General features: G+C 32.3%; 1 protein-coding gene across 1 annotated transcript in view; it reads left to right on the plus strand.

The window, feature by feature from the left end:
• The first annotated feature begins 625 nt into the window (after positions 1-625).
• LOC124374636 (probable Dol-P-Man:Man(7)GlcNAc(2)-PP-Dol alpha-1,6-mannosyltransferase) overlaps positions 626-25,739 on the plus strand; it is a 41,032-nt gene continuing 15,918 nt past the window's right edge. Inside the window, exons 1-8 of the mRNA XM_046832819.1 lie at positions 626-817; positions 10,369-10,500; positions 11,671-11,803; positions 17,885-18,058; positions 19,576-19,729; positions 19,811-19,955; positions 20,872-21,098; positions 24,681-24,926. Coding sequence (XP_046688775.1) covers positions 812-817; positions 10,369-10,500; positions 11,671-11,803; positions 17,885-18,058; positions 19,576-19,729; positions 19,811-19,955; positions 20,872-21,098; positions 24,681-24,926 — 1,217 coding nt within the window. The 5' untranslated portion in view covers positions 626-811. The remainder of the gene's footprint in view (positions 818-10,368; positions 10,501-11,670; positions 11,804-17,884; positions 18,059-19,575; positions 19,730-19,810; positions 19,956-20,871; positions 21,099-24,680; positions 24,927-25,739) is intronic.

The raw sequence follows: 25,739 nt of genomic DNA on the forward strand, positions 1-25,739 counted from the left end.
ATATAAAAATTTGCATGCAACAAACATCGTTGGTTTAACAAATGTTTTACAGGAAAATACTTTAAAAGGAAGTAAAAAGGAATAAAAATAGGAGGGAAAAAATTACAGGAATACCACTATCGTTTATGAAACGGACACTGTGTATTTTTCATTACACTCTTTCTTGTTTAATACAAATCCTTCACAGATGGGTGGATTCCTTTGACAGTGCACAACTACAGGAACTGTGCTGTCTAAAATCAAGAAAATGAAAGTACATGACTATCAATCGCACAGCTGTGGAACTAATAGGAAACTATTGAAATAATGTTTATGAGATGTCTGTAAACAGTTTAGAAACATCTTACAAAATTTCTTGATAGTTGATGTAAGTTTATTGAAGTTACAATATGAAATAAATGTTAATCATAAGTCAATTAGGTACTACATGAACACACGAATTTTAATTTAATGCACTATTTTCCGTTCTTTATAGTTATGAATTATTTCAAATAATTTATGAAGTGTTCTCTTTGCTTTGGTGATAGGACCTTATTAGTTCACTTCTCTTATACTGATATTATTAAGTATAAACAGCTGATTTCAATGTGGAATGCATGAAACGAAATCCCAAAATAAGTTTGTCGTCTGCTGGCTGCGCTTCTGCTGGATTTTGATATTGGCAGTAGGCGGAACAGATTAGAATGAGATCGTTGATGGACCAGCAGATACTAATAAAGTGCTAAACCTAACGTTATATATTAATATTTTCATTTTCTGAAAATTATTAGATATATTTGTTTTTTGTGACACATGCTACAAATGATTACAAATGGGGGTGAGCAGTATTTTTATTAACGTACAATTTACAGATAAAATTCTAAATATAAATTTAGTGCTTGTGGTTCTTTTAATTCCTCGTTTATTATTTTTTTTAAATAAAATTGTAATGCTAGATAAACCTTGTGTATGCAAAATTGAACTATTAGCTCTGGGCTACTTGATTTTTGTTAGGTTTATGAGAACTGTTCAGGCAATGTTGATTCAAAATCTCAAAGTTCAATTAGATTTCAATAAACCTAATTTGTAAATAAATATATAGGCCTGAGAGGTATATATTCGGGTGCAATATAGTAAGCGGCCACCACCATAATCGAATTAGAGTACCAAATTATGGATCAGAAATACTTAAACAATAAAAAAAAAAAAAACATATTCTAGGCTAATTTTAATTATTTACTATTAATTATTGCGGGTAGGGTACGATAAGCGGACCCGGTTTTTTATATCGAAATTAGCAAACGATATTACTTAATCACAACCATCTATATAATCAATCGATACTGATTAATTATTTTGAATAATTAACTTAAATAATCTATATCAACAGCTGTAAACACTTTCAAATAATACATGTACGGTAATTTCAATTTTATATTTAAGTAACATTTATTATTAAAAATGGCAGTCAATTTTAGAAAACTACACGACATTGCTTTGAAATGATAAGACATGTTTTTAGTGGCTTCAACATGTCGGACTCGTACCGAATAACCAACCCATTATGTGAAATTTGTGGGAAAGAAATAACTGTAACTGTGAGAGGAGCAAATATGGTCGTCATCAGTTTTCATAATTTTGATTATAATAATTTGTTTGGTCACTGTAAATATTAAATTTGTATTAAATTTAAAACTTATGATTGTTATTGAGGAGGCGACTATAGATACTTTTATATCAATTGATAGTCTAGGATTTGAGATGCGAATATTAGGTATCGATGATTACATTCTTCGATATAAAAAAACCGGGTCCCTACCCATTATTGCTACTCTTTTTAATGTATTAAAATTGTTCAAAATTAATTAAACAAAGTAAAATCATTTGTATGTGGTATTTGAGAAATGGCCTTAAGTACAAAAGTTATGTATATGTGTTATTTTTGTCACAAGCTGACATGTTTATTCTTCAAAATAGTAAAAAGTAACTAAATGTTGCACTGTTTTGGGAGAGACTTTAATAAGCGGCATACACTTGTTTTATTGTTATTAGGCTATCAAACGATTCATTATATTATCCAAATTCAAAATAAGCAGCGAGAATTATAACACATCAACAACAAAAATAATACATTACATTATGTAATAACATAAATTTCTTAATAAGATTACAAAATAATAAAACTAATATAGCCTAAACCTACATATTAGAAAAGTTTCACAACATTTATAGCTTGCTTAGATAGCAATTAGCAACCACTTTTGTAAAATGAAAAAAGAGTTCTCACCATAGGTTACCAGGAATCAAACCCACATGTATATCTAGGAATATATGACATGGTTTCTTCATATTCATTGCTATTTTCAGTTTTTCAAAAAATAAGTTACTTCTTGCTGTCTATTGGAACAGAGTATAAGTGGAACCGTTTTTATATAGATTTTTTAACTTCGTTTCACAAGCTTTGTTCCTCCACAAGCGTACATGACTGTCTTGAGTATTAGCACCAGTTGCTGGGTCTAAAAGGTTGTCACTATGATGGATGGTAAAATGCACAAAACCATATTCACTCAACCCAAAATATACCTTCCACATGTCTGTGACTATGGTTGCCCACATAAGGGATTTTTGATACAACACCAATATCTTGGAAGTCAAGAAAAATACATTTTATAATTTTTTAAAGCAATTTCAGTTTATAAGTTGATTGCCATTTTGAATTTGACGAATTCACTTATTAAAAAGTAAAATATTATGTTTACTGTCTGAAAAAGTGTTTACATTGATACAGATGATAATATAAGTCAATTCATTTCTCAAATTAATTCATCAGTATCTATTGTCTATATCAATGGTTACAATTTAGTTCTATTGTTTATAAATATTGATATAAAAACTGGGTTCAGTTATCATACTTAGTCTACCTGTATAATGCTTACGATAAAAATTACTATTTTCAAATCATATGTTAAGTTACATAAATTGTAATATTTAATTATGCAATCGCATAAAAACAATCAAACAAATTGATAAAAACCACCAAATTACAAGTGTAGGCTATTATTAAAATCTACCCCTGTTTTTTACATTTTATAAATATACATAGCCTAAATAGATTTTTAATTAAGAATTCAATTATTACTTTTTTTAGATATAAAAGCCACTGAACTATACTATGATTTGAAATACTTATAATACAATTTGGTTTGACGTTTTGGTTTCAGTAGTTTAGATCAATGGTTCCCAACCATTGTATGCCATGGTATGCTTACTATTAGTGATACGCAGAGGCCACTTTGGTGGTATATGTGGTAAATTTAAATATAAATGGTACACTAGTGAATTAAGGAATATGAAAGAAAAGTTGTTATGTTTTGACTCTTTAATCAGAAGTTCTAGGGAGCCTTCGAATGAACTTCTCCAACTTTTTAACCACCTAAAAAAAGAATATAAATTATCTATTAAAAACGCCAAACTTAATCACAACACCAATTACGGTATATTAAAACCAGCAACAATAAAAATAAAGCTGCATGGGAAATAATTAAAAGCAAGAGTAAAAGTACACCCCATAGGCTTCAAACTGATATTACTTCAGAAGATTTTAGTAATTTTTTTATTGACTCAATAAAAAAAATTAAAGTGAAAACCGGTACATTTATTAATAGTAGTTTAAATTCATTAAAAGCTAATTGTATTAATTCATCATTTTTATCATTTAAATCAATCAAGCCATCTGACACAATTGATGCAGCTAAAAGACTAAACAATTCAGATAGTAATGACATCTACAATATATCCAATAATCTGTTAAAGAGATTGATTTATACTTTTGTTGAGCCACTAACACTTTGCTTCAATATGTGTATGAGTCAGGGTATTTTTCCGGAGCAACTGAAGGTGTCCAGAATTTGTCCAGTCTTTAAAAAAGGTCCCTATAATGATCCAAGTAGCTACCGCCCAATTTCGGTCATCCCAGTCTTGTCTAAATTACTAGAACTACTGGTCTATGACCAAATAAGTGACTATTTAGAAGAAAATAAAATTTTAAGTCCATCACAATTTGGTTTCAGAAGAGGTAAATCCACTATTGATGCCATTGACAAGCTAATACGAAATATACTGTCAACTTTTGAAAATAAGGCCTTTGCTCAGGCCACTTTATGTGACCTGAGTAAGGCCTTTGATTGTGTAGAACACAGTACTCTTTTAGCCAAATTAAAGCATTATGGAATTCATGGAAGTGCCCTTGATTTTATAAAATCATACCTCATCAATAGAACACAAAAAGTATACATCAAAGGAAGTTGGTCACAGGAAGTCAAAATAGAGTACGGTGTCCCTCAGGGATCTGTACTTGGACCCTTACTTTTTATCATATATATAAATGATATAACATTGGCTGTTGATGCTAATACGCTTCTCTACGCTGATGACACAACTTTTTTCAATAGTAGTAATAACCTGAATGAACTAAAGAAATTAACCGACACCACAATAAACAAGGCATCAATATGGTTTAAAGAAAACGGTTTTTTAATGAATGAAACTAAAACTCAAAACATTTTGTTTACTTTAAAATCAATTCCTGAAAATAGTTTTAATTTTGAATCAAGTAGTGTAATCAAAATTTTAGGAATTCATATTGATAATAATCTTTCATGGGGACCTCACATTGATTTTCTGTCTACTAAATTATCTAGAATTATTTTTTTATTGAGACGTCTATCTTGCTGCATAAGTGAAAATTATGTTCGGACTGCATATTTTGGATACTTTCAGTCAATTTTGAGATACGGATTAATACTGTGGGGAAATAGTGCTAGAGTTCAGGAAATACTGGTGCTTCAAAAGAAAGCTGTTAGAATTGTTGGTAAAGCTGAATATCTTGATCATTGTAAACCTGTTTTCATTAACCAAGGAATACTTACAATAGTTAATTTATATTTGTTTGACTTATCTGTTTACATTTTAAATAATAAGGACTTAATAAACCATACACAAACACATAATTATAACACACGAAACAAAAATAACATTTTAACACATTGACTGCCATGAGGACCACCGGTGGCTCTCACTATGTTCTATATACGTGACGCCATGAGAGCCACCGGTGGCTCTCACTGGTTTTACATCTGAGGCCAATGGCATTTGGGCCAGGAACGTCATAAACTGAACTATCATTGGTTATACATCCCATGTGATCAAATACGGTCTCCTGAGTATTATAATCAACAAGATTCGGTCCTAGGCCAATTGTATTAAAAAGTTGTAGCTGAGGACCATCTGTGGCTCTCATGGCCTGGGCAAATCTTTTTCTGCTTCCATCTGAGTGGTTTTTTTTTAACTTAACCAGCTGTTTTAGTTTGGTTATGTAATTTCCCGCCAATTCTCGTCACCCTGTTGTTTTGTTTTATTGTGTGGACCACCAGTGGCTCTCATGGCACAGCCAAGTCTCTATATCTAGTTTCCAGCTAATTCGTGTTCTATTCGTTTTGTCTAGATGAGTTTTAGTGCTGTTACAAAAATGAGTGCGGGTCGATTGAGACATGATGACGAGGATTTAGGGGATTTTGTGTACAGAATATTAGAGGAACCTGCGAGTACAGGTACAGAGCCAGTGGGTGTTGAAGAGGAGGATAATAGTGAATTTGACGACAATGGTAGTGAATCAAGTGAATTGTTTGGAGGTCATGATTCAGATATGGACCCTGAATATCTTCCTTCAGAGGATAGTAGTGAAGACAGTGATAACGATATGAATACCTTGGACCAAAGGCAGCTCGTCCACAACCAACTTATTCAGCAGCAGCCCAACCCACACCCACAGCTGACAATGGAATCCAACAGGTAAACCAAAACATTGAACCAAATTACTTAGCCTTGACCTGGGGGGGAAATACTAACCAAAACAACTTATCATCATTCGAGTTTAATGCATTACCTCTTATCTCACAAGAAATAAGGGACAAAATTGAGGGTGCTTCCCCATTTGAAGTCTACAACCAAGTCTTTGTTGACAACTCTTTTTTTACAGAAATTGCACTGCAAACAAAACCTATATGCAACAGCAGACAATTAAATCTGGTGTACCTTTTGATAAGTCTCGGCTCAAATCCTGGCTTCCAACAGACGAAAAGGAAATTAAGCAATTTTTTGGTCTCATAATATGGATGGGGTTAGTTCAAATGCCAAGTTTAAATTTGTATTGGAGCACAAAAAACATATACAAAAATGAAATGTGCAAAGTAATGCCTAGAAACAGATTTGAACTGTTACTTAGAATGCTTCATTTCAGCGATAATACAAATGCAGATGAAACAAACAAACTATACAAAATATACTTGACTCCCTGAATGAAAAATTTAAATCTGCTCTGACTCCTCAGCAGCAACTCTGTATTGACGAGAGTTTTGATTCCCTTTCGTGGCAGGGTGGGATTTAGACAATACATCCCTAACAAGGCCAGCCGCTATGGCATTAAGATCTTTAAGCTATGCACTGAAAAGGGTTACACCTGGAATTTTAAGGTGGACACAGGTAAATCCGAAGGAAGGAGAGTTGGTCTTGCTCAGGCCATTGTGATGCAGTTGATTTCCCCGTTACTTGATGCTGGTCGAACACTGTATGTTGACAATATGGTACATCAGCATAGCTCTAGCCCATACCTTGAAAGAGCGTTCCACTCATTTAGTTGGAACACTTCGTAAAAAAACGGAAGAGGAATCCCAGCATGCATTGCAAATGCAAAGCTAAACAAGGGTGATGATGTGGGGAAACAAAGCAATAGCAATGTCGTCGTGATAAAATGGAAAGATAAGAGAGAAGTAATGATGATAACGACACACAGCATACTGATGAATGTATTGAGATTCCTCAAAGGCGAGGAATCAAAATAAAACCAAGATGTGTGGTTGACTACAACAAGGCCATTTTGAATCCTTCATAGATTTGTCTGATCAAATGGCTTCATATTCTAGACCTCTGCGACGCTGCGTAAAATGGTATAAGAAAGTACTGTTTGAACTACTTCTAAACACAGCAGTGGTGAACTCACTTCTTCTGTACAACATTGTGAATGAAAAGAAAATGCAAATCACCCAGTTCAGACAGGAAATCGCAGATTCTCTTATTGAAACCAAAGAGGGAGAGGAAGATGAACCTCAAGCTGCAAGAACTCCCAAACATAAGCTTATCGAAATCCAGGGTCCTAAACGCTCAGTACGTCGGAGATGCGGCAACTGCTACAAAACTCTCTCAAAGTCTTATGGTCGTGAACATGCCCAGAAACAGTGCAGAGAGTAACCACAAAATGTGTCATGTGCAATGTATTTATTTGTTTGAACTGTTTCAATGCAACCCATAAAAGCCCATTCATGTAATATTAGTGTGTAATCTAAAGTTCTGAATACAAACATGATGTACTTATTACATTCAATTATTTTAATTATAATCTAATTTTTCAAGGCTATAGAGGTTTTATAATTTTTAACTTTTACTCATGTTATAAAACAGTAGTTCTTGTACAACTGGGTTTTTACTTAGTCTATTCCTATAGTGTAAACCACAATAAACAAACCCAATTTTTCAGCCTAATTTATTTTGAGTTGTAAAAACAGTATCCAATAACCATATGACCTTTTTTATCTTCATTTAATAAGCTATCAGTTAGTATAAATATAATTGCTGGAATGTTTTTACAGATACTGTGAAAAAAGTTTAAAAAATGTATAACCTGAGAGCCACCGGTGGTCCTCACGGCGTAGTTCAGTACACCTGTTGAGAGCCACCGGTGGTCCTCATGGCGCACAGAGGAAGTTCATAAAATTAGTCCTTGGCCTTCAGATACAGCAAAAATATATTCCTTGGTGGCAGTCAACGTGTTAATTGAATATTGTCGACTGAGCAAATCTTTGAATAGTCATGTTATAATTGGCTTGAAGGTGTATAACAAATTGAAACATTTGATAGAAAAATACCCTCTTAAAATTTATAAAAATAAACTTTATGAATAGCTATTAAAAAACCTTTTATATAATATTGATGAGTTTTTTTCTATTAACAAAATAGACTTTTAATGATTGTTTTAAGATAAACTCATAATATAACTAGTATAATTATCAACTAGACAATTAATGTCTTATATTGTTATATATATAATATTTATGTATTATACTTATTAAATATTATTTAGAGACAATGCTACTTAGTCTGTAGCTGAATTAGACTTTGTCAATGCATGTAACATGTTTTACGACAAATAAACGAATTTATTATTATTATTATTAATATGATGACCAAGTGAACAAGACGTTAAAACGAGGACAAGATCATTTTATTAGTTTAACGTAATTAAAACAAAGTGAATGACTTGAAATAATACTACTTTGTAGTATAAGTGAAATTATAACTCTTCCACTCGGTGCACAGTATTCCTTCAGGTATTCAATTTTTATTAGCTGCGAAAACATAACTTTCTCGGGTATGCAAAATATTTTTGTCTTGTGAAGTGGTACGCCAGGGAAAAAGTTGAGAAACACATTTTAATAAATGAAGAAATATTATTTCACGTTTCTCTGTCGGTTTTAAAAAATACAACAATTTATGTATTGTGAAGCTAATACATTTTACACTAATCCTGTACCTACCGATCCTGGAAAATTGTGCAGTCTTTTTCACTTAAAAGGGCTGGCCCATTATCAAGCGTTTTTCCATTCAGTAAAATGGTCTGCTTTACTGCCAGAGTAAAAAAAAATAAAAATTTTAATGGATGAGGTATTCAAGATAATTTATTAATAATATTAATAATTTATTTGTCTTTAAATATACAATGAATGCAATTGTCATGAAACCATTAAAAATTTTATTCTTTACTCTAACAATGTTAGTTTGTCCATAAAAATTACAAATACAAGGTGTACACAAAAGGGTTTCACAAACTTCTGTGGGTGATAGTATGTTTGTATAAGCGTACCTTTAAAGTGTTTCTGCTCGCTTATACGTTGACGAATTTTACGTTGTTGAATTTTGTTACATGTTTGGTAGTAGTGACTGACAGAGAACTAAGTGAGTAACTTAGTAGTATTTATGATCAATGACTACTTGACTTGTGGAAATATTATAAAGGTAGAGCTTGAATTGAAAAAGAAATAGGGAAAATTCCTTTTTATATAAACTAAAGTAGTTCTGTGAACAAAAAAGATCAATAATAAAACACTGAGCTTTTACTGGATCAAAGTCAATTTTTTTTTATACTTTTAAATAAGCTTTCTAACACCACAAGGTAAGAAAATATAACAACATTAGATGTGCAAACATAAACTAACTCCACAGCACAAGTTCTAAAAACATTATAATATAACTATTTGTGTTGCTTTAGCAACTTTAAAATTTCAATTAAAACATTTCAGGTACTTTGGGATTATACCGACCACAACCAGACATGAATCGTTATTTCACGTTTTGCTTCTACTGATTACTAGATTAGCGTTGAACAATATTTCGTCAATATAAAACAGGAATTGTCTTATCGCAAACCCCTCCCCATCCTCAGACAGAGGTCAAAGTCGAGCGGTCTAGTAGATAACGTGATTGCAGAGTCTCGCCGCCCGTTCAGCTGGTGTGTCGCTTTGTTGTACTTCCGTGTTTTACCCCTACATTTCTCCAAACACAAAAATTCAACAAAAACAAACATTACCAAACAAAAACTAAACTCTTTATTGAAAAAAAAAAACACACACAAAACTTGTTTTTATTCTTGATTACACTCCGCCACCCAAAATGCGAGTGCCTCCGGCCATCAGCGCGGGCTTCGGCAGCACGGTGCTTCCACGCGCTGATGTCAACGAAAGAAAAACATCCCTCGAGATAGTACCTATCAGTAAAATACCAAATTCTAGAGGGGCTGATCAGAAATATAAATTGAATTGTAATGGAAAGGCAAAAAACTTAAATAATAATGTGATGCCGCGCGGCCTGCCGTAATCGGGATTCTCGAGAAAGATAAGAAACAGCGACAACAATACCTGGAAATGCTTGTAAGTTTGTAATTTTGTAATTAAACAGTTGTTTTTTCGTTCTATCATGTTTGTTTCTATAAATTTATATTTTTGTGTGATTCATACTGGTGTGGTCGGTATAATCCCAAAGTACCACATTTTCATTTTTGTTTTATAATCAGGAGGATAATTTTTGTGTTAATGTAACTATCTCCCATATAAACTAAAGGCTTCTTTAGATATGATTTCCACCAACACTGTTAAATATTATTGCTGTTGACTGTTTTTAAATCGTAGCCATACAAAGTTTGTGTTGAGTTTGAATAATTATAATATATTAATGTGAAAAGATTGGTCTTGGAGTAAAGCTTAAGCAATCTGTTTCCATCAGGTTGGTTTGGAACAGTTGATCTTCGTGGTTGCTGCGGTGCACTTGGTGTATTGCCCATTCACCAAGGTGGAAGAGAGTTTCAATCTTCAAGCTATGCATGACATCCTCTATCATAGGTTTAATCTTTCAGAAGTAAGTTTTTTAATAACTGTTTTTTACAAAAGTTAATAGAATTTTATACACTGATATTCCGAATTAGGTGTTTTATTTATATATGAAAATACTTTGTACCTAGGTGAACATTGTGATTTTCTTCGAGTTTTCATGATGTACCTGAGTGATTTATTTTGAGTCGAATAATTATTTTTCTTTTGTACATAGACAAAATGCAGCCTTAATCTTTTATAAAAACTTACACATTAATCTAAGGGGATCATAGCTCTCTAACCGAGTAGTCACATGTTCAATGCCTGGAGAGGACAATACGAATTTACATTTTTTGGAACATTTCATATTCAAGACGTATAATATTCTCATAATAAAGAAAGAACTCCCTAAAAAGACTTTCAGATTTCTATAAGATATTTTATTAAAAGTAATAAAAGAGTTGAATAGTTATGAAAATCATAGTAAAGATCTTCAAAGTATTATTTGAATGCATCTCTGAAAAAGAAAAAAATATTTATTTTTTGCTAGTCTAAATGTTTTATTTTAATGCTTTATAAAATTTGTTTTTCATTGGTTAATTAAGATTAAAATATGTCTGTAAAATGTGAATTTACATACATTTATAAGGGTTTTGAAAGCTTGTTTTACTTGAATATTTGTTTAATGAATTAAAATGTTCTAAATTGTGTTGTGCATTAGTTTTTATGTAAAAACTCGGAAGGTGAAATAATTCCTAAACGTGTTATGTGAATTTGAGTAAAATAAAAAATTCAAAATATACTACTAAGTTTATTTTTCTGTCTAATTGTTATTATATTTCGTTAGCTTGGTTTCTTCCAAACGGATATACATCTACAGATTTTTTAAAAATTTGCTCTGAAGCAGTTTAAAGCCAATTCTTTTTAATTATACCTGTTAAATTCTATCCAACGTCACTACAATTATGAGGTCCTTTCCTTAGCATTAAATGTTTTCTTCTGCTTTAGGCAAAAAATAAAAGAAATTCAAACCATTATGCAAAACTACAAAGTAAAAAGATTTTTTCAAAATTGTACAAAATATTTTCAATAATTATCAAATCACCTGATTATACGTCACTTTGGTCATGTGTGACTGAAGCAGACATAAATAATATTATTAATGTAAAATGTATACACCTATGTGTTGTTTACCTACATTTATTATATTTTGCAGTATGACCACCACGAGTTTCCAGGGGTGGTCCCTCGCACATTTATCGGGCCATTGGCCGTATCTGCTCTTTCATCACCTGTTTTCCTTATCATCAGTGCCCTTGGCTTCAACAAATTCACTACTCAATATTTAGGTCAGTAAATAGAATTGTGAACACAACTTTGACATAACAAGTAAGGAAAATTGATTTTTATATCAGGGCTATCCAGAAATTAACAGCTGTTTTGAAATAAAAATTAATCAACTGAAATAGGAACATTTTATTATATACATTTAAAAGCTACACTCAAAATATTTTTCAACTTAATCCTTGTTAAAATTGAGACATTTATCATAACATGACTCAAGTTTTTCAATTCCAGCTTTGTAGAAATTTCCCGTCTGAGATCTTAACCACTGATTAACGCCAGCGTGAAGTTCACGTCACTATCGAGTGCTGCGTTGCGAGCCAGGTATTCATCGCTGGAAAGAAGTGGTAGTCGCTTGGTGTCAGATCTGGGCTATAAGGCGGATGATCAAACACTTCCCAATCAAAATCATCCAAGACTTGTTGTGTATGATTGGATGTAGGAGGATGTGCATTGTCGTAGAAAAACAACATTTTTTACTCAATTTTCCCCTACTCTTGTTTTGTATTGCTTGCCGTAGCTTCTGCAACGTTTCACAGTTCCTCTCAGCGGTGATTGTTGATCCTCGTTCAAGGGAATCAACCAGAATCTCACCCTTAGTATCCCCAAAAACAGTTGCCATAATCTTTCTTGTTGACAGAGTTTTAACCTCTTAACGCCCACTGTGCCAAAATTTTGTCACATACCCATTTTATGCATGTAGTATAGTGTCAGAATGAAAATTACAACCTTAAATGCCCATTGTGACACATATGGAACTATTTTCAATAATTTACTGTACTGTGCTGTTGCCTGGTGGCAGTTATGTGAACTTACAGCCAGTGAGCAGATCTACCATACACAGTAAAACACCAATTCTTCATAACCTCTAAGTCTTCATACCTGTATTTAGCAGAAAAAAAGTAAGTACCCTTTTTATAAAATATGGTCTAGTTTTACATAGTTAACTGAAAGTGTGTTACAGTAGTTTTAGTTCATAAAATATGTCTAGTTTATGTTTTATGATGCTTTTAGGTTTGTGCCAAATTTGTCACATTGGGCACAACTGTAAAACTGCAGTTTTTCAGTTCGTCCCAAAAATGGCACATTGGGCATTAAAGTCAACCTACAAGCTTTTTGTACAACAAATGTTTATTTTTGTCAGATGTCACATTGTCGACTAAGAAGACATAACAACACAACTTCGCTTTTACCCCCGATGACAGTGAAGACAGTTTGGTGGATGACTCAGATGAGGATCCAGATTACACCCCTGGCCGTGACAAAAAAGAACAAGTTAGCCTTATTTTGTAAGTTTATTTATACCATTAATTCCATAATTAACTTAGTTAGGCTCATACTTACTAATCTAAATTTATATTCAATACTAATAGGCTATGTTCTGTTTATTATATGTCTTTTCTTGTTATGACAGCACCATTTTTAATGCACACGGTTAGGATAATTCAGATTATGTTACACTAGGCTGTATAGAAAATTGTTTCAGCGGTGCTGTTATATACTAGTAAAGACCTCAATATGTTATTTATTTTAGTGTGTGAAATACATACTTTTTGTGGTTTGAAAAAAAGCAAGGCAACAGCGAGTTTGTTTTGTTTCAGTGAACACAATGCAGCGAGCTCCAGTGATGTCACAGATGAAGACGAAGAGAACATCCCTTCAACGTCTACAGCCACAAAAAAGAAGATTCCAAAAAAACCAGCCACCTGCTTGGAATGAAGTGAATCCAGATAACAGTGAGAAAACCTTCTCCGCCAATGCTAGAATTAAGTAACGAACATGTACTTCAGTCTCCAGTTGACTACTTCAAAGATTTTTTTGACAATGACCTTTTAACTTTGATTGCTACTCAGTCAAAACTTGTATAGTGTCCAAAAAAATCCGAATAAACCCTTGAATACCTCAGAGAAGGAAGTAGAGCAGTTTATAGGCATTTGCATCTACATGAGCATTTTATGGTCTACCTAGGAGTAGGATGTATTGGAATGGAAATACACGAGTAGAAAAGGTTGCACATGTTATGTCACGTAACAGATGGGAGGAACTGAAGGCCAACTTGCACTTCAATAACAATGATCACATGCCATTACAGAATGATCCAAACAAAGATAGTCTATTTAAAATCCAGCCCACTAGTTGATGCTCTTCAAAACAAATTCAAAAACATTCCTATTGAGGAACAAATGCTCTGTGTTGATGAACAGATTGTGCCCTTCAAAGGCACATCTTTACTAAAACAGTACAACCCGATGAAACCCCACAAGTGGGGATACAAACTGTTTGTACTTTGTGACAGCAAGGGTCTGATTCACAATTTTGAGATCTACACTGGTCGCATACTACCTGCTACTTCCCTACCTGACATTGGAGCTAGTTCAAATGTTGTTTTACGACTGGTTGAACACTTGCCTCGTAATGAAAACAAATTCTTAAATCAATTTTGATAACTGGTACTCATCACCAGCTCTCTTAGTGACTCTAGCAAATATTGGTTTCCAATCCCTCGGGACCATTCGACTAGGACGATTTCCAGGCTTGTTGTTTTCATCTGACCAAGAAATGAAAAAGAAAGGCGCCGTGGGTCTTATGAGGAAAAAGAGGCAACAATTGATGGGGTAAAAATTAGGGCTGTAAAATGGTTAGACAATCGAGGGGTGTCTCTTGCGTCAACTTTTGAGTCTGCTTGCCCTATCAACACTGTGCAACGCTTTGACTCTAAAGGTCGTGAGCAGATTGATGTCACTTGCCCTAAAATCGTTACAACATACAATTAAGTTTCATGGGGGGAGTGGACCTTCTAGATGGACTTATCAGCTACTACCGAATTAATCTAAGATCTCGGAATGTTTTATTTGAGGTTTTTCTTTCCACTTTGTTGACGTAAGTATTGTCAATGGATGGCTTCTCTTCAGAACGAGACTGTCAACATAATGGAATTGCTAAACAGGGAGTAATGGATTTGCTAGCTTTCCGGTGTGAGGTGGCCGAGTCTCTTTGTAACTTAGGAGCTGACCCAATAAAAAGAGGAAGGCCATCAACAGACAGGGTAGAGAACGAATTTTCAAAGAAAAAGAAGAAAGGTCCATGTGTCAATATCCCTATACCAGATGTTAGAAAAGATGGAGTTGGACATTGGCCATCTGTTGTCGAAGGATAGGCAGAGATGCAAGCATCCCTTCTGCAAGCAGAAATCATCCAATTATGTGTGAAAAGTGTAAAGTTCACCTCTGCCTAAAACAAAGGAAAGAACTGTTTTGTGGATTTCCACTTGTAAGGTGCTCCTTATACTGTGTAGTAATGTGTTTTTACTTATAATTCTAATATACTGTAATTATGAAGCAATATACTATTAGTTTTTCTTATGTCCTGTTTACTTTCTCTAAAGTGCACTATTTTCTCTATTGCCCAATGTGCCAGATTTGGCACTTACCCAAAATTTGGTTAAATAGTAAAATTTAAAAATCTGAAAAAAATTACAGGTCATCTAAGTACCATTTAAAGTAACTTTTTAGCATAAAATAATTTTTTTTTATATACTGCATCATGTAGTGGGCATTAAGAGGTTAAGAACGTTTTCTTAATTATTTTGGATAATGTGTGTGCCCTCATTCCATAGATTGCATTTATGTTGTCAATTGACATGCTTCATCCATGTTTCATCACCAGTAACGATGCGATCGAGAAGTTCATTACCATGTTTGTCGTATTCATCAAGGAAAGTTAATAATGCAGCAAGTCTTTTTTTGTGACCTACCATAAAGATTTTTGGAACCCACATGGCACAAAATTTGTGGCATATTCCAAGCTCCCTACAATACTTCCATGAAAGATTCAGCTAGTTATCAAAGTTAAGAATATATATTATACTATTTTTGGTATTAATTCACCAAGCAGATTCTAAATAATTAATACATTTTACCCACATTGATGCTTTCAGAATAGTAATAGTAAATTTATTTTAATAAAGCTAAGAAAATTATTTCAATTGAGATCACACTGAATTATGTAGACATGCAATACAACTTTTAAATTAATTGGTCTTCTAATCACTGACATTTGATTGACAAACATTACCACAACTGAAAAGAGAAATTCTTTTGTTTTGCTGCAGACAAACCAGAATGATATAATTAATTTTTTCAAACATTATTCCAGACAACATTCTGTACAAGTAACATTTGCAATTTGGTTGTACCTCATGTACAACAACATTCATTATTTATTTAGATTAAAATATAAGTTTTGGCAATTTTTGTTGTAAACAAAAACATGAGACAAATGTAAATTTTTACATCTGTTTTTGTTCTCTTCTCCCTCCAATACATAGGTTGTTATCCTATGGCAGGGATTGAACCTATGCATAAGTAAAATATGTTAATATTACTTATGTTTTTTAAGTTTACTTATGTAAAATACATAAGTAAAATATGTTTATGTTTATGTTTTATGCTGATTCCCTCCTCCACGCTGTTTCTTGCAGTATTGTATTAGTGTTGTGATATCTTACATTATTTGGTTATATCAAATTCTGTTTTAAATATTACGAATTTTGTAAAATTAGTTTTCTACAATTAAATTTATTAGTAAAGTAGACACCAAAGCAGTATTAAAGTATTTCTCATGTATTAAAATTTAATGCTGAACAAATAAAATAATCTGCTTTTTTGATATAAATAATTCTTATTTGAACTTTCTTTGTAGTATGTTTAATTATTAATGTACCTCTTATTACTAAAAGACAGTTAATTAGTGAAATAAATGAAGTGTTGAAATAATTTTGATAAAACTATTTTGTATTTTGAGAGGCATCAGCTATATTTATTGATCCCCGCTTGTGTACCTTTAAAGTGGTTGTGCTCACTTATGCGTTGGCGGATTTTGTTGAAGAAAGTATCATTGGAATTGTTATAAAAATTGCAAATTAGGTAGCATTTTGTAAATTTTTTATAATTGATTCAAAACAGCTAATACCTTTCAGCTGACAAAATATTTTTGTTCCCGGCTTGTGCAGGCATACCTCTAAAGTGATTGTGCTCTCTTATACGTTGATGGATTTCATTAAGAAAAGTACCATTGGAATTGTTATAAAAATTACTAAATAGTTGGTATCTGGTAAATATTTATAAATATATTGTTTTTTTAGTTAATAGACTTAAATTAACATTTTCAACAGGTGCCATTTTGTTAATATTAAAAAATACATATTTTTTTTACAAATTTGCCTCTTATTTATTACTACTTATGTGAAAAGTTTGGTATCTGTAAATTTAATAGTTCTAAAGATATTATTTGTTTTATAAAAAAATACAAAATGGCAGCTAGAAGCTAAACAACACATTTCTCAATCTATGTTTATAGGAAATGTTTTGTTTAGAATGATGGGTAGGCTACTATCAGCCACAAAAGTTTTTGACATCCTGTATATATAGACATAGTATATATATATATATATATATATATATATATATATATATAATTTCAATAAACATTTAATCACAGTAAGTTCTTGCTCTGCCGGGACTCAAACCCATATATACGAGTATATACATGTGTTCAACAAACACTGATACCTCTCAACTGTAACATGTTTGGCGTTTCCGGCTTGTGCAAGCAAAGTGGTCCTGCTCTCTTATGCGTTGACGTGTTTCGTTGGAAAAAGTGCTTTTAGAAAAACTTTCTTATAATTCTTTAATATTACAACTAAATTGTCGTTTTGAAAAAGGACATGAAATATAATGATGTATACAAACAAGAAAACAAAAAAGACTTTTTGTTTCTTGTTTTTATACATAATTATATTAAATATATCCTTTTTGAACAATTTAGTTGAAATAATAAAGGATTGTAAACAAGTGTTTTTCTTTCTTTTATATAAAAAAACCTTAGTGCATCTATTTATTATGGTGTGTGTGCTTGCGTGCGTGCGTGCGTGTGTGCGTGTGTGCGTGCATGTGTGCGTGCGTGTGTGCGTGCATGCTTTTGTGTGTGTATGGTGTTATTTAAATGTACCATATATACTCACTAATAATCTACTCACTTCATATTCTTATAATAGTATAGTTGCATCATGTATCACATTTGTACAGTGAGAGCAGTGCTGGGGGCCTGTGTTATATGGAGTCTACGCAAGTTTCGTATGACGCTCCAGTACCTGTTCGGTCCTGAGCTTGCCTGTTGGTTCATCATCATCACAGCCTCTCAGTACCACTTCATGTTCTACCTCAGTCGTCCTCTTCCAAACATCTTCGCCTTACCTCTTGGTAATACTAATTTTGGTATATCAATAATGTTGATTACTTCCAGACAGTAGTTTTCTTTTTTTCATGTATAGTTTTGAAGTGAAAAAGAACTCAAGTAATTTATGTAGGCTTAACAATGTTTCAAGTAGCCTACTGTGTTCAAAAAAGAACACCAACTAATCCACTTCTACAGTTTACCAATGTAGTTAGTACTACATACTTTCATAAGGTAAAATGTGGATACTTTGCTGAATGAAATACGTTGTATCAATAGTACAACATATATTTTTATTTTCAAATTACGTGTTTCCTTAGCCATGAACTTAAATATGTAGGTATTTAGAACATAACTAATACTTATGATGGTTACTTGCTTACAGTTTTGACTCAGAAAGAAATTAAGTATGTGAAAAACCTGAGCAAAAATGTATTTATATTTTATTTCAAAAACAAAAGAATAATGAATACAAATTTTATTTTGTATTACTTAACTTTTTACAACAGTAGTACAATGTTATTCCTTAAAAATCAAGAGTTTATTACATTTTATTGGTTTATAGTGATATGTGTATGAAGAATATTGAAATATAGGCATATTTACTTGAAATTAATTGGACCTGGTAAGTCAACCCGGTGGAGAACAAATGGACACCAAAAGGTTATATTTTGCTCCACCAGAGACATTAAGTATCAGAATCTCAACAACTTGACAAATTCCAGTTTCTTTAATGTATAAAAGTCAAGGATGTGTATTTTAGACTTTTTACTGTAAATTTGGGAAGTATTTTATCATATTTTACTAGAAGTAAAATATTACCTTGGATATTTTATTCTTTCATCAAGAATTTCAGCACTAAAAAGTGCATTTTGTGCAAATCTGAATACAAATTTGGAGGGATTCTTAAGCTATTAGAGTTAGTTTAATTTGCTAATAGCAGCTTTAAAGCTTTTAGTTGTAAGAACCTAAATTGGAATAACCAAAAAAATGTATTTATACATCTTTTAGTTTAATTATATATTGCTTTTAATAAATAGCTGTATAAAACGTTTTTGTTAAATTGTGGTAAAAACTGTCTTCAGGTATATATATATATATATATACTAAAAGTATAATTGAAATAACTAAAGTAAATAAAGTGAATATAGATGGCATTAACAACATACTTCTAGTAGATAATACAAATTTAGACGTTTTGCTTTTCAATAATCTTATCTAACAGAATAAGAAGGAGAGTCAAAACAGAATAAGGTCAATAGTACTGATACAAAGTGCTGTGGTTAAAGACAGGATTTGAATCAGTGCTGTCTCTAACTCAGACCCAAAGTTCGACGTCTAAGACTGCTCGGCCATCGGTACTTCCATGTCTCTCTTATCTCTGTTTATATGATGTTTAAAATAAACCAAATTTCCTGGTTCATAAAAATATGAATGATTTTTGAATGTTGTAGCTAAAACTATAGATCCAAGAAGTAATAATTCCCATTTTTACTATAATAGATTATATATTAAAGTAAATTTTATTGTTTGACTTGTCTAGTTCTGCTGGCACTTCACTGTTGGCTTCGGAAGCAGCAAACAGCATTCATCTGGGTGTCTGGAGCTGCTATCATCTGGTTCCGGTCAGAACTAGCCATGTTTCTGGGCATGATCCTCTTGTTTGAATTGTATTATCAGCGGATATACCCTTTAAGGTTAGTAGCCACCATGTGAGTGGTAACACTTTTTTTACTGCTTTAGTTTTCCATTTGAAATAATTGTATTTTCTGTGGCAGACTGATAAAAGCAGCAGTGCCAGCCGGAGTGACTTGTCTTGCTGCAACATTTGTCATAGACTCTATCTTCTGGCGACGGCTGCTCTGGCCTGAGGGAGAGGTCTTTTGGTTCAACACCATTCTCAATAGGAGTTCAGAGTGGGGAGTATCCTTTACATCACTGGTTTCAGAAATGTGAATTTTATTTGTAGTCAGAATCTGATTAGTACATCAAGATATTAGAGCAAGAAGCTCCAATAAAATGAATGTAAATACAGTTATTGTGTGCTAGAGACTTAAAAACATTTAAATTCATTATTAAATAAATGTTATGCATTTTAAAGTTTTTCCTTTTTGCCATTAATTGATTCAGGTAAATCTGGAAACTTGCAAATTTAAAAAATATATTTGCATGTTTCTTGTGTCAATTATAAATTGTAATCAAACAATGGAGAAATGGAGAAGAGGGACTGGGAACTAGTGGTTAGAAATATACATTTTTGTTGTTCTGTTGCTATGGTTGCTTTATTATCTCTTAAATCCATATCACAATATCATTCCTAACATAAATATATTTAGTGTCTAATTCTCATTAAATAATCTTTAGTAGGCTATAGCTCCTAAAAAGGTAAGTGAAAAAGAAAATTGCTAAGAATGAAAATATTGTGTTATATCAAAAAGTACAAGAAAATATAGGATATTCACTAAGACGTTTTCTGTAAAAAGATAATTTGATTTCAATTTATTATAACTTTGTAATTAATTTATTTTTTCACTAAAGATATTCAGATAAGTGATTTTTTGATTTTTGCAATTCTCTTACAACTCAAAAACAAAAGTTGTAATAAAAGGTCAACTGACCTAATGAAATTCATAGAATATGTATATGTAATAACAATCTTAGTAATTTGAGGATCTGGTATTGCTGTCATAGCGCAAATTTTCAGAGGGTTAAATAACAATTGAAAGACTTCTTAACTTTCAAATATCATAAAAGCCTGTAATATAATTCACTTTATATGAAAAAGCATTATTGTAACTAATTTATTTAAAATTGTGTAGCTATTTCTTAACTATGCCAGACTTCACCGTTTATGTGGTACTTCTACTCTGCGATCCCCCGAGGCCTTGGATTATCTGTTCTGTTGGTGCCCTTGGGGGCCTGCTTTGACGTGCGAATACGAAGATTACTCATCCCCTCACTTGCTTTTGTCTTTCTCTTCTCGTTTCTCCCACATAAGGAATTACGTTTCATCATCTATGTCTTCCCCATCTTCAATGTAGCAGCCGCTTTTGCTTGTCAAAAAATGTAAGTGAATGATACCTTAAATATTAGATGACAGCTGAATTTGACTCTTTTTCCTCAAAGGTGTGGGAAAATATTAGAATGGTGTAATTTGCAATGGTTCAACTTCAATGTAGGGCCTGTGAAATTGTTCTTTATCCCAATTCATCATCCCTGAGAGATAAGCTAGCATAGATAAGATGCATATCATTTAATGTTTTGATGTGACAAAAACATGTATGTTAAAATTGAAATTAGGAAGAATCTGAACAAAATTATGGTCATTTTGAATATTGAATACCATATAGGCTTTATAATTGTTATCATAAGGTTTATGGAAAATGGATGTAAAAATTGAATTTAGGACAGAGAGAGCTGAAAACAATGTATTACAGTAGGGCATATGTTAATATTTTGACTGCTGAACAATGCACTTACATGTGTTGGGTGACACACCACACATGGCTATGTAACCATTGGCATTGAGTGAGTTAAATACTATTTTTTATAATCTAAGGTCCCTTCCCATTGTATAAGCTCCCAAACAAAAAGGTGTGTATTCTTGGTAATTGGAGCCCCACTTGAGTCAGTATATTTTAGATCTCTTCATTGTAAACTCATTTTAATAATATACATTTTTCATTTGATGATAATATCAATATCACATTGGCTCCTTAATGAATTTTATAAACCTTGAATATTGTACCAATTAAAAAAGTGTAATTGCTTGGAATTATTTCTTTATACTTTAATACTCAACATATTGTATGTTTCTCAGATCTGTTTTAAAAAGTGCATTACACTTTTTAACTGCACTCTTCATCAGCATCTGTTGATGCACACCACATGTAATTTGTTTGTTTTTATGTTCCAATTGATGTTGACAACTGTGTATGTGTTGTTATTTTGTTTCTTTGTTTGTTTGGTTACGTTCAAGTGGTAATATTTACTGATATATTTTTGTGTGTTTTTACAAGTAATCTTACTCTATCTACGTTGGTTCTGTTTTTCTAAATTAGCCTATATATATATATATATATATATATATATATATATATATATATATATATTCAGTTGCAAAAAATAAAAGAAAACAATATTTCGAGGAAAACAAATTTTGAAGCATAGTAACAAGTGAAAATATAGAGACATGCTGTTTTTGCTAAAATGGGAATTTTGTTATAATAAAATTTTGTAGTTTTGGGGCTGTCCATAAATTACGTAATGCCACAGTGGGGAAGGGGAGGTTGTCAGCAGTATTGCACACCGTTAATGTTATCGTTACAAGGTGGGGAGGGAAGTCTGAAAAGATGGATTTTAGCGTTATGTAGTATAGCGACAGCCCCTTTACTTAGAGTAAAAATAAAAATAAAAATTTGTAAATGCTGTAAAAGTTAAGATATTACATTGAATTTGGGAAATAGTGTAGATAAATAGGTGTTGAGGTTTTAATTAAGTTTAAAAAATGTTTCCCTTGTGGGTTTCAAACAGTTTTTCTGGTGTTAATTTTATTTCCTACAGAATAAAAAATAAAATGTTATAAATTCTTTATTTATATGAAATGAAAGAGTATTCCATAAAGAATAGATTATTTTAAATAAAATTATCATTCTAGCTATAAGCATTACAGAATTACTATCATATTGGTAAGACTATACAAATGAACCCAGTCTTCTTTGCTAGTAAGTCTAATGTTTAGTTGGTCTCTAAAGGATTAACCATTAAATTGAAAAAAGTATTAACCGTTAAATGGAGAGATTGCGTTTTGACTTACCAGAATAGCAGTGATTGATTAAAGTTTAAATTAAAACATGATTTGATATATTTTGGTTATGTTGGAAAATGGATGGAAATAAAAGTATGAAACATAACCACACTTTCTAAGACTAGTTAATAATTCAGCAGAAACATATTTTAATACTTTTCATACACATTTAGTTACAAAAATGCATAATGTTATTTTAAGATGCTGTATTTGTATAGTAAATATTTATTTTAAATTTTCTAATGTTTTAAATAAAAGGAAATTAAAATTAAAAATACGAGGGGGTACCCAAAAGTAACCGGAATTGTATTGCTGGCAGCCGGCAGCGTATAGTAAACATTCCTGCCGCTATGCGTGTGTCGCGCAACCCATTGCGAGCTCAGTGACCCCAGTTCCGTTGTCCTAGTGCATTCTGTTCGTTCGTAGTGACTGTTTTCGCTAACCCTATTTTGTTCTTGTTTCGTTTTTTGTCATGGCAAGTTTAAGTGAACAATGTGCAGCTGTGAAATTTTGTTTTTTACTTGGTAAAAATGCTGCAGAAACTATTTTAATGTTGAATACAGCTTACAAAGATGATGCTATGGGGAAAACTCAGTTGTAAAATTCGTGAACTTGTGCTCACCGACCGTCGACAGACAATTGAGGAACTATCAGAGAGTAGTGGGTTAACTTGGAGCTCGGTTCAGCGAATTTTAACAGGAGATTTAGGACTGAAAAGGGTTGCTGCCAAATTTGTTCCTCAACTTCTGACTGACCATCAAAAGGCACATCGAGTTGAAACTTGCCGCCTTCTGAAAGAACATCTCGAAAATGATCCCAATTTTCTGGAAAAGGTAATTACTGGTGATGAGTCATGGTGCTATGGTTATGACCCAGAAACGAAGCAACAGTCAAGCCAATGGAAGTCGCCATCTTCACCTCGTCCAAAAAAATTTCGGCAAGTCAAATCAAACATCAAAACCATGTTGATTTGCTTTTTTGATGCTAAAGGCATTGTTCATTCTGAGTTTGTTCCTCCAGGTCAGACTGTCAACCAAACATTTTATTTGGAGATTTTAAGAAGATTGCGCAACAGTGTTCGCCAGAAAAGACCCGATTTGTGGCAGACTGGAGAGGTTCTTCCACCACGACAACGCACCGGCACACACAGCCATCTCAGTTAGACAGTTTTTAGCCAAAAACGGCATGGTTCCGCTGCCCCACGCACCTTACTCGCCTGACCTCGCTCCATACGACTTTTTTTATTTCCACACATGAAAAGAGGCTTGACAGGTCAACGATTTGACAGCGTTGAAGAGGTTAAGAAAAAAAACGAAGCTCGAACTTGCAGCCATTTCTAAAGATGACTACAAAAAATGTTTTGATCAATGGAAATACCGTTGGGACAAGTGTATTAGTTGTAATGGAGATTATTTTGAAGGAGATAAGGTCGTATTGTAAAAAATGTGATAATATATAATTTTTTATAAAATAATTCCGGTTTTTTTTTGGGTACCCCCTCGTAGTGGTAACTTAGTAATCTTTATAAGCTTCATTCTAAAACATCAAAACAAGTTAAATCTAAATTTAGGAAGTCACTAAAGAGAATAGCAAATTGTTTTAATGTCATTATTCAATTATTGAACTACTAATTAGTAATCAATACTCAGCTAAAATTTTATGTATTGGAATTCATATCAATATTATTGGAAACTCTCATAATTCAAGTTTTTGCTAGACTATTTTATGACATTATAAAACTTTTAGCTTCAAATACGCAGTTTCTAACCAAGAATTTAAGAAATGTGTTTAAAATGTTATATAGGAAAAGGAGTGGATGAATAAAATGAATTGACTTTTAGATGGTCTCTGAGCCAAAAGTCTCAGATAGTGAGACTGTTGAGGTTGGCGATCGTGGGTCACGTAGTGGCTAATGCGGTGTTCTCCCTGTTCCTGTTGAGTGTGGCAGCTGTCAACTATCCAGGTGGAAAAGCCATTGCACGTCTGCAGCGGCTGGAGCCTGCCTTCGCTCCTGTTAACGTTCATATATGCAACCTAGCTGCACAGACCGGTGTGTCACGCTTTACACAAATCTATGACGCCTGGAGGTGAGATTCCAAACACCATCACTTTCATATATTCTTATTTAATAATTAATTGGAATATAGGAAAATTGATTTAATTATTTAAGATCTATGCACATTATTAACTAACAAAATTGCAACAAAATTTTACGATGTAGCTATTAATAATCACATTAACTATATGAGATATGTAACAATTTATATTCTTTTCTTTCAATTCAATTAAGATTTAGTAAAGTTTCCTAAAAAGTGTATACAACTTGTGTCGTTTTGGCATTTATTATTTCTGAAGAGAGATTTATATAAAAGAGAACAATTGGCTAAAAGTATTTCGTTGTCCTGTAAATATAGTATTTTATATGAGAATAGGAAAACCCTCTGAAAAAAATCCATAGCATGTTTGAGGAATATATATGGAATATTCCATAAAATTTACTTAGTAATCAAACAATAAAAATAAGCTAAAAGTGTGGACACAGATTAAGACACTTTTTAAGTTCAAAAATTTAGTACTACTTTAACTAAGTATATCTTTTTACTACTTATTTTAGTAGTTTGGCTATTTGTATTTGAGTTGTGTTAGATAACACTTAGAAATATTGAAAAACTTTGTAAGGAAATATTGTAAAAATAAAAAGACATTTATACACATAAATTAAATAGGTTTAGTAGACATAGTAAAGTAATGCATGTATAAAACATTTCATAAATACATGTGTACCCTTGAGTTGCTCAAAACCAGTGCCTTTATCCACTTTAAATTATGTTGGGAAATCGGGAATGACAAAATTGTTATTTAATTTCTTTAATACCATACATATATTAAGGGTAAAAATA

This window comes from Homalodisca vitripennis, chromosome 1 (assembly GCF_021130785.1).
Source record: "Homalodisca vitripennis isolate AUS2020 chromosome 1, UT_GWSS_2.1, whole genome shotgun sequence".
In the NCBI taxonomy this organism is placed as follows: Eukaryota; Metazoa; Arthropoda; class Insecta; order Hemiptera; family Cicadellidae; genus Homalodisca; species Homalodisca vitripennis.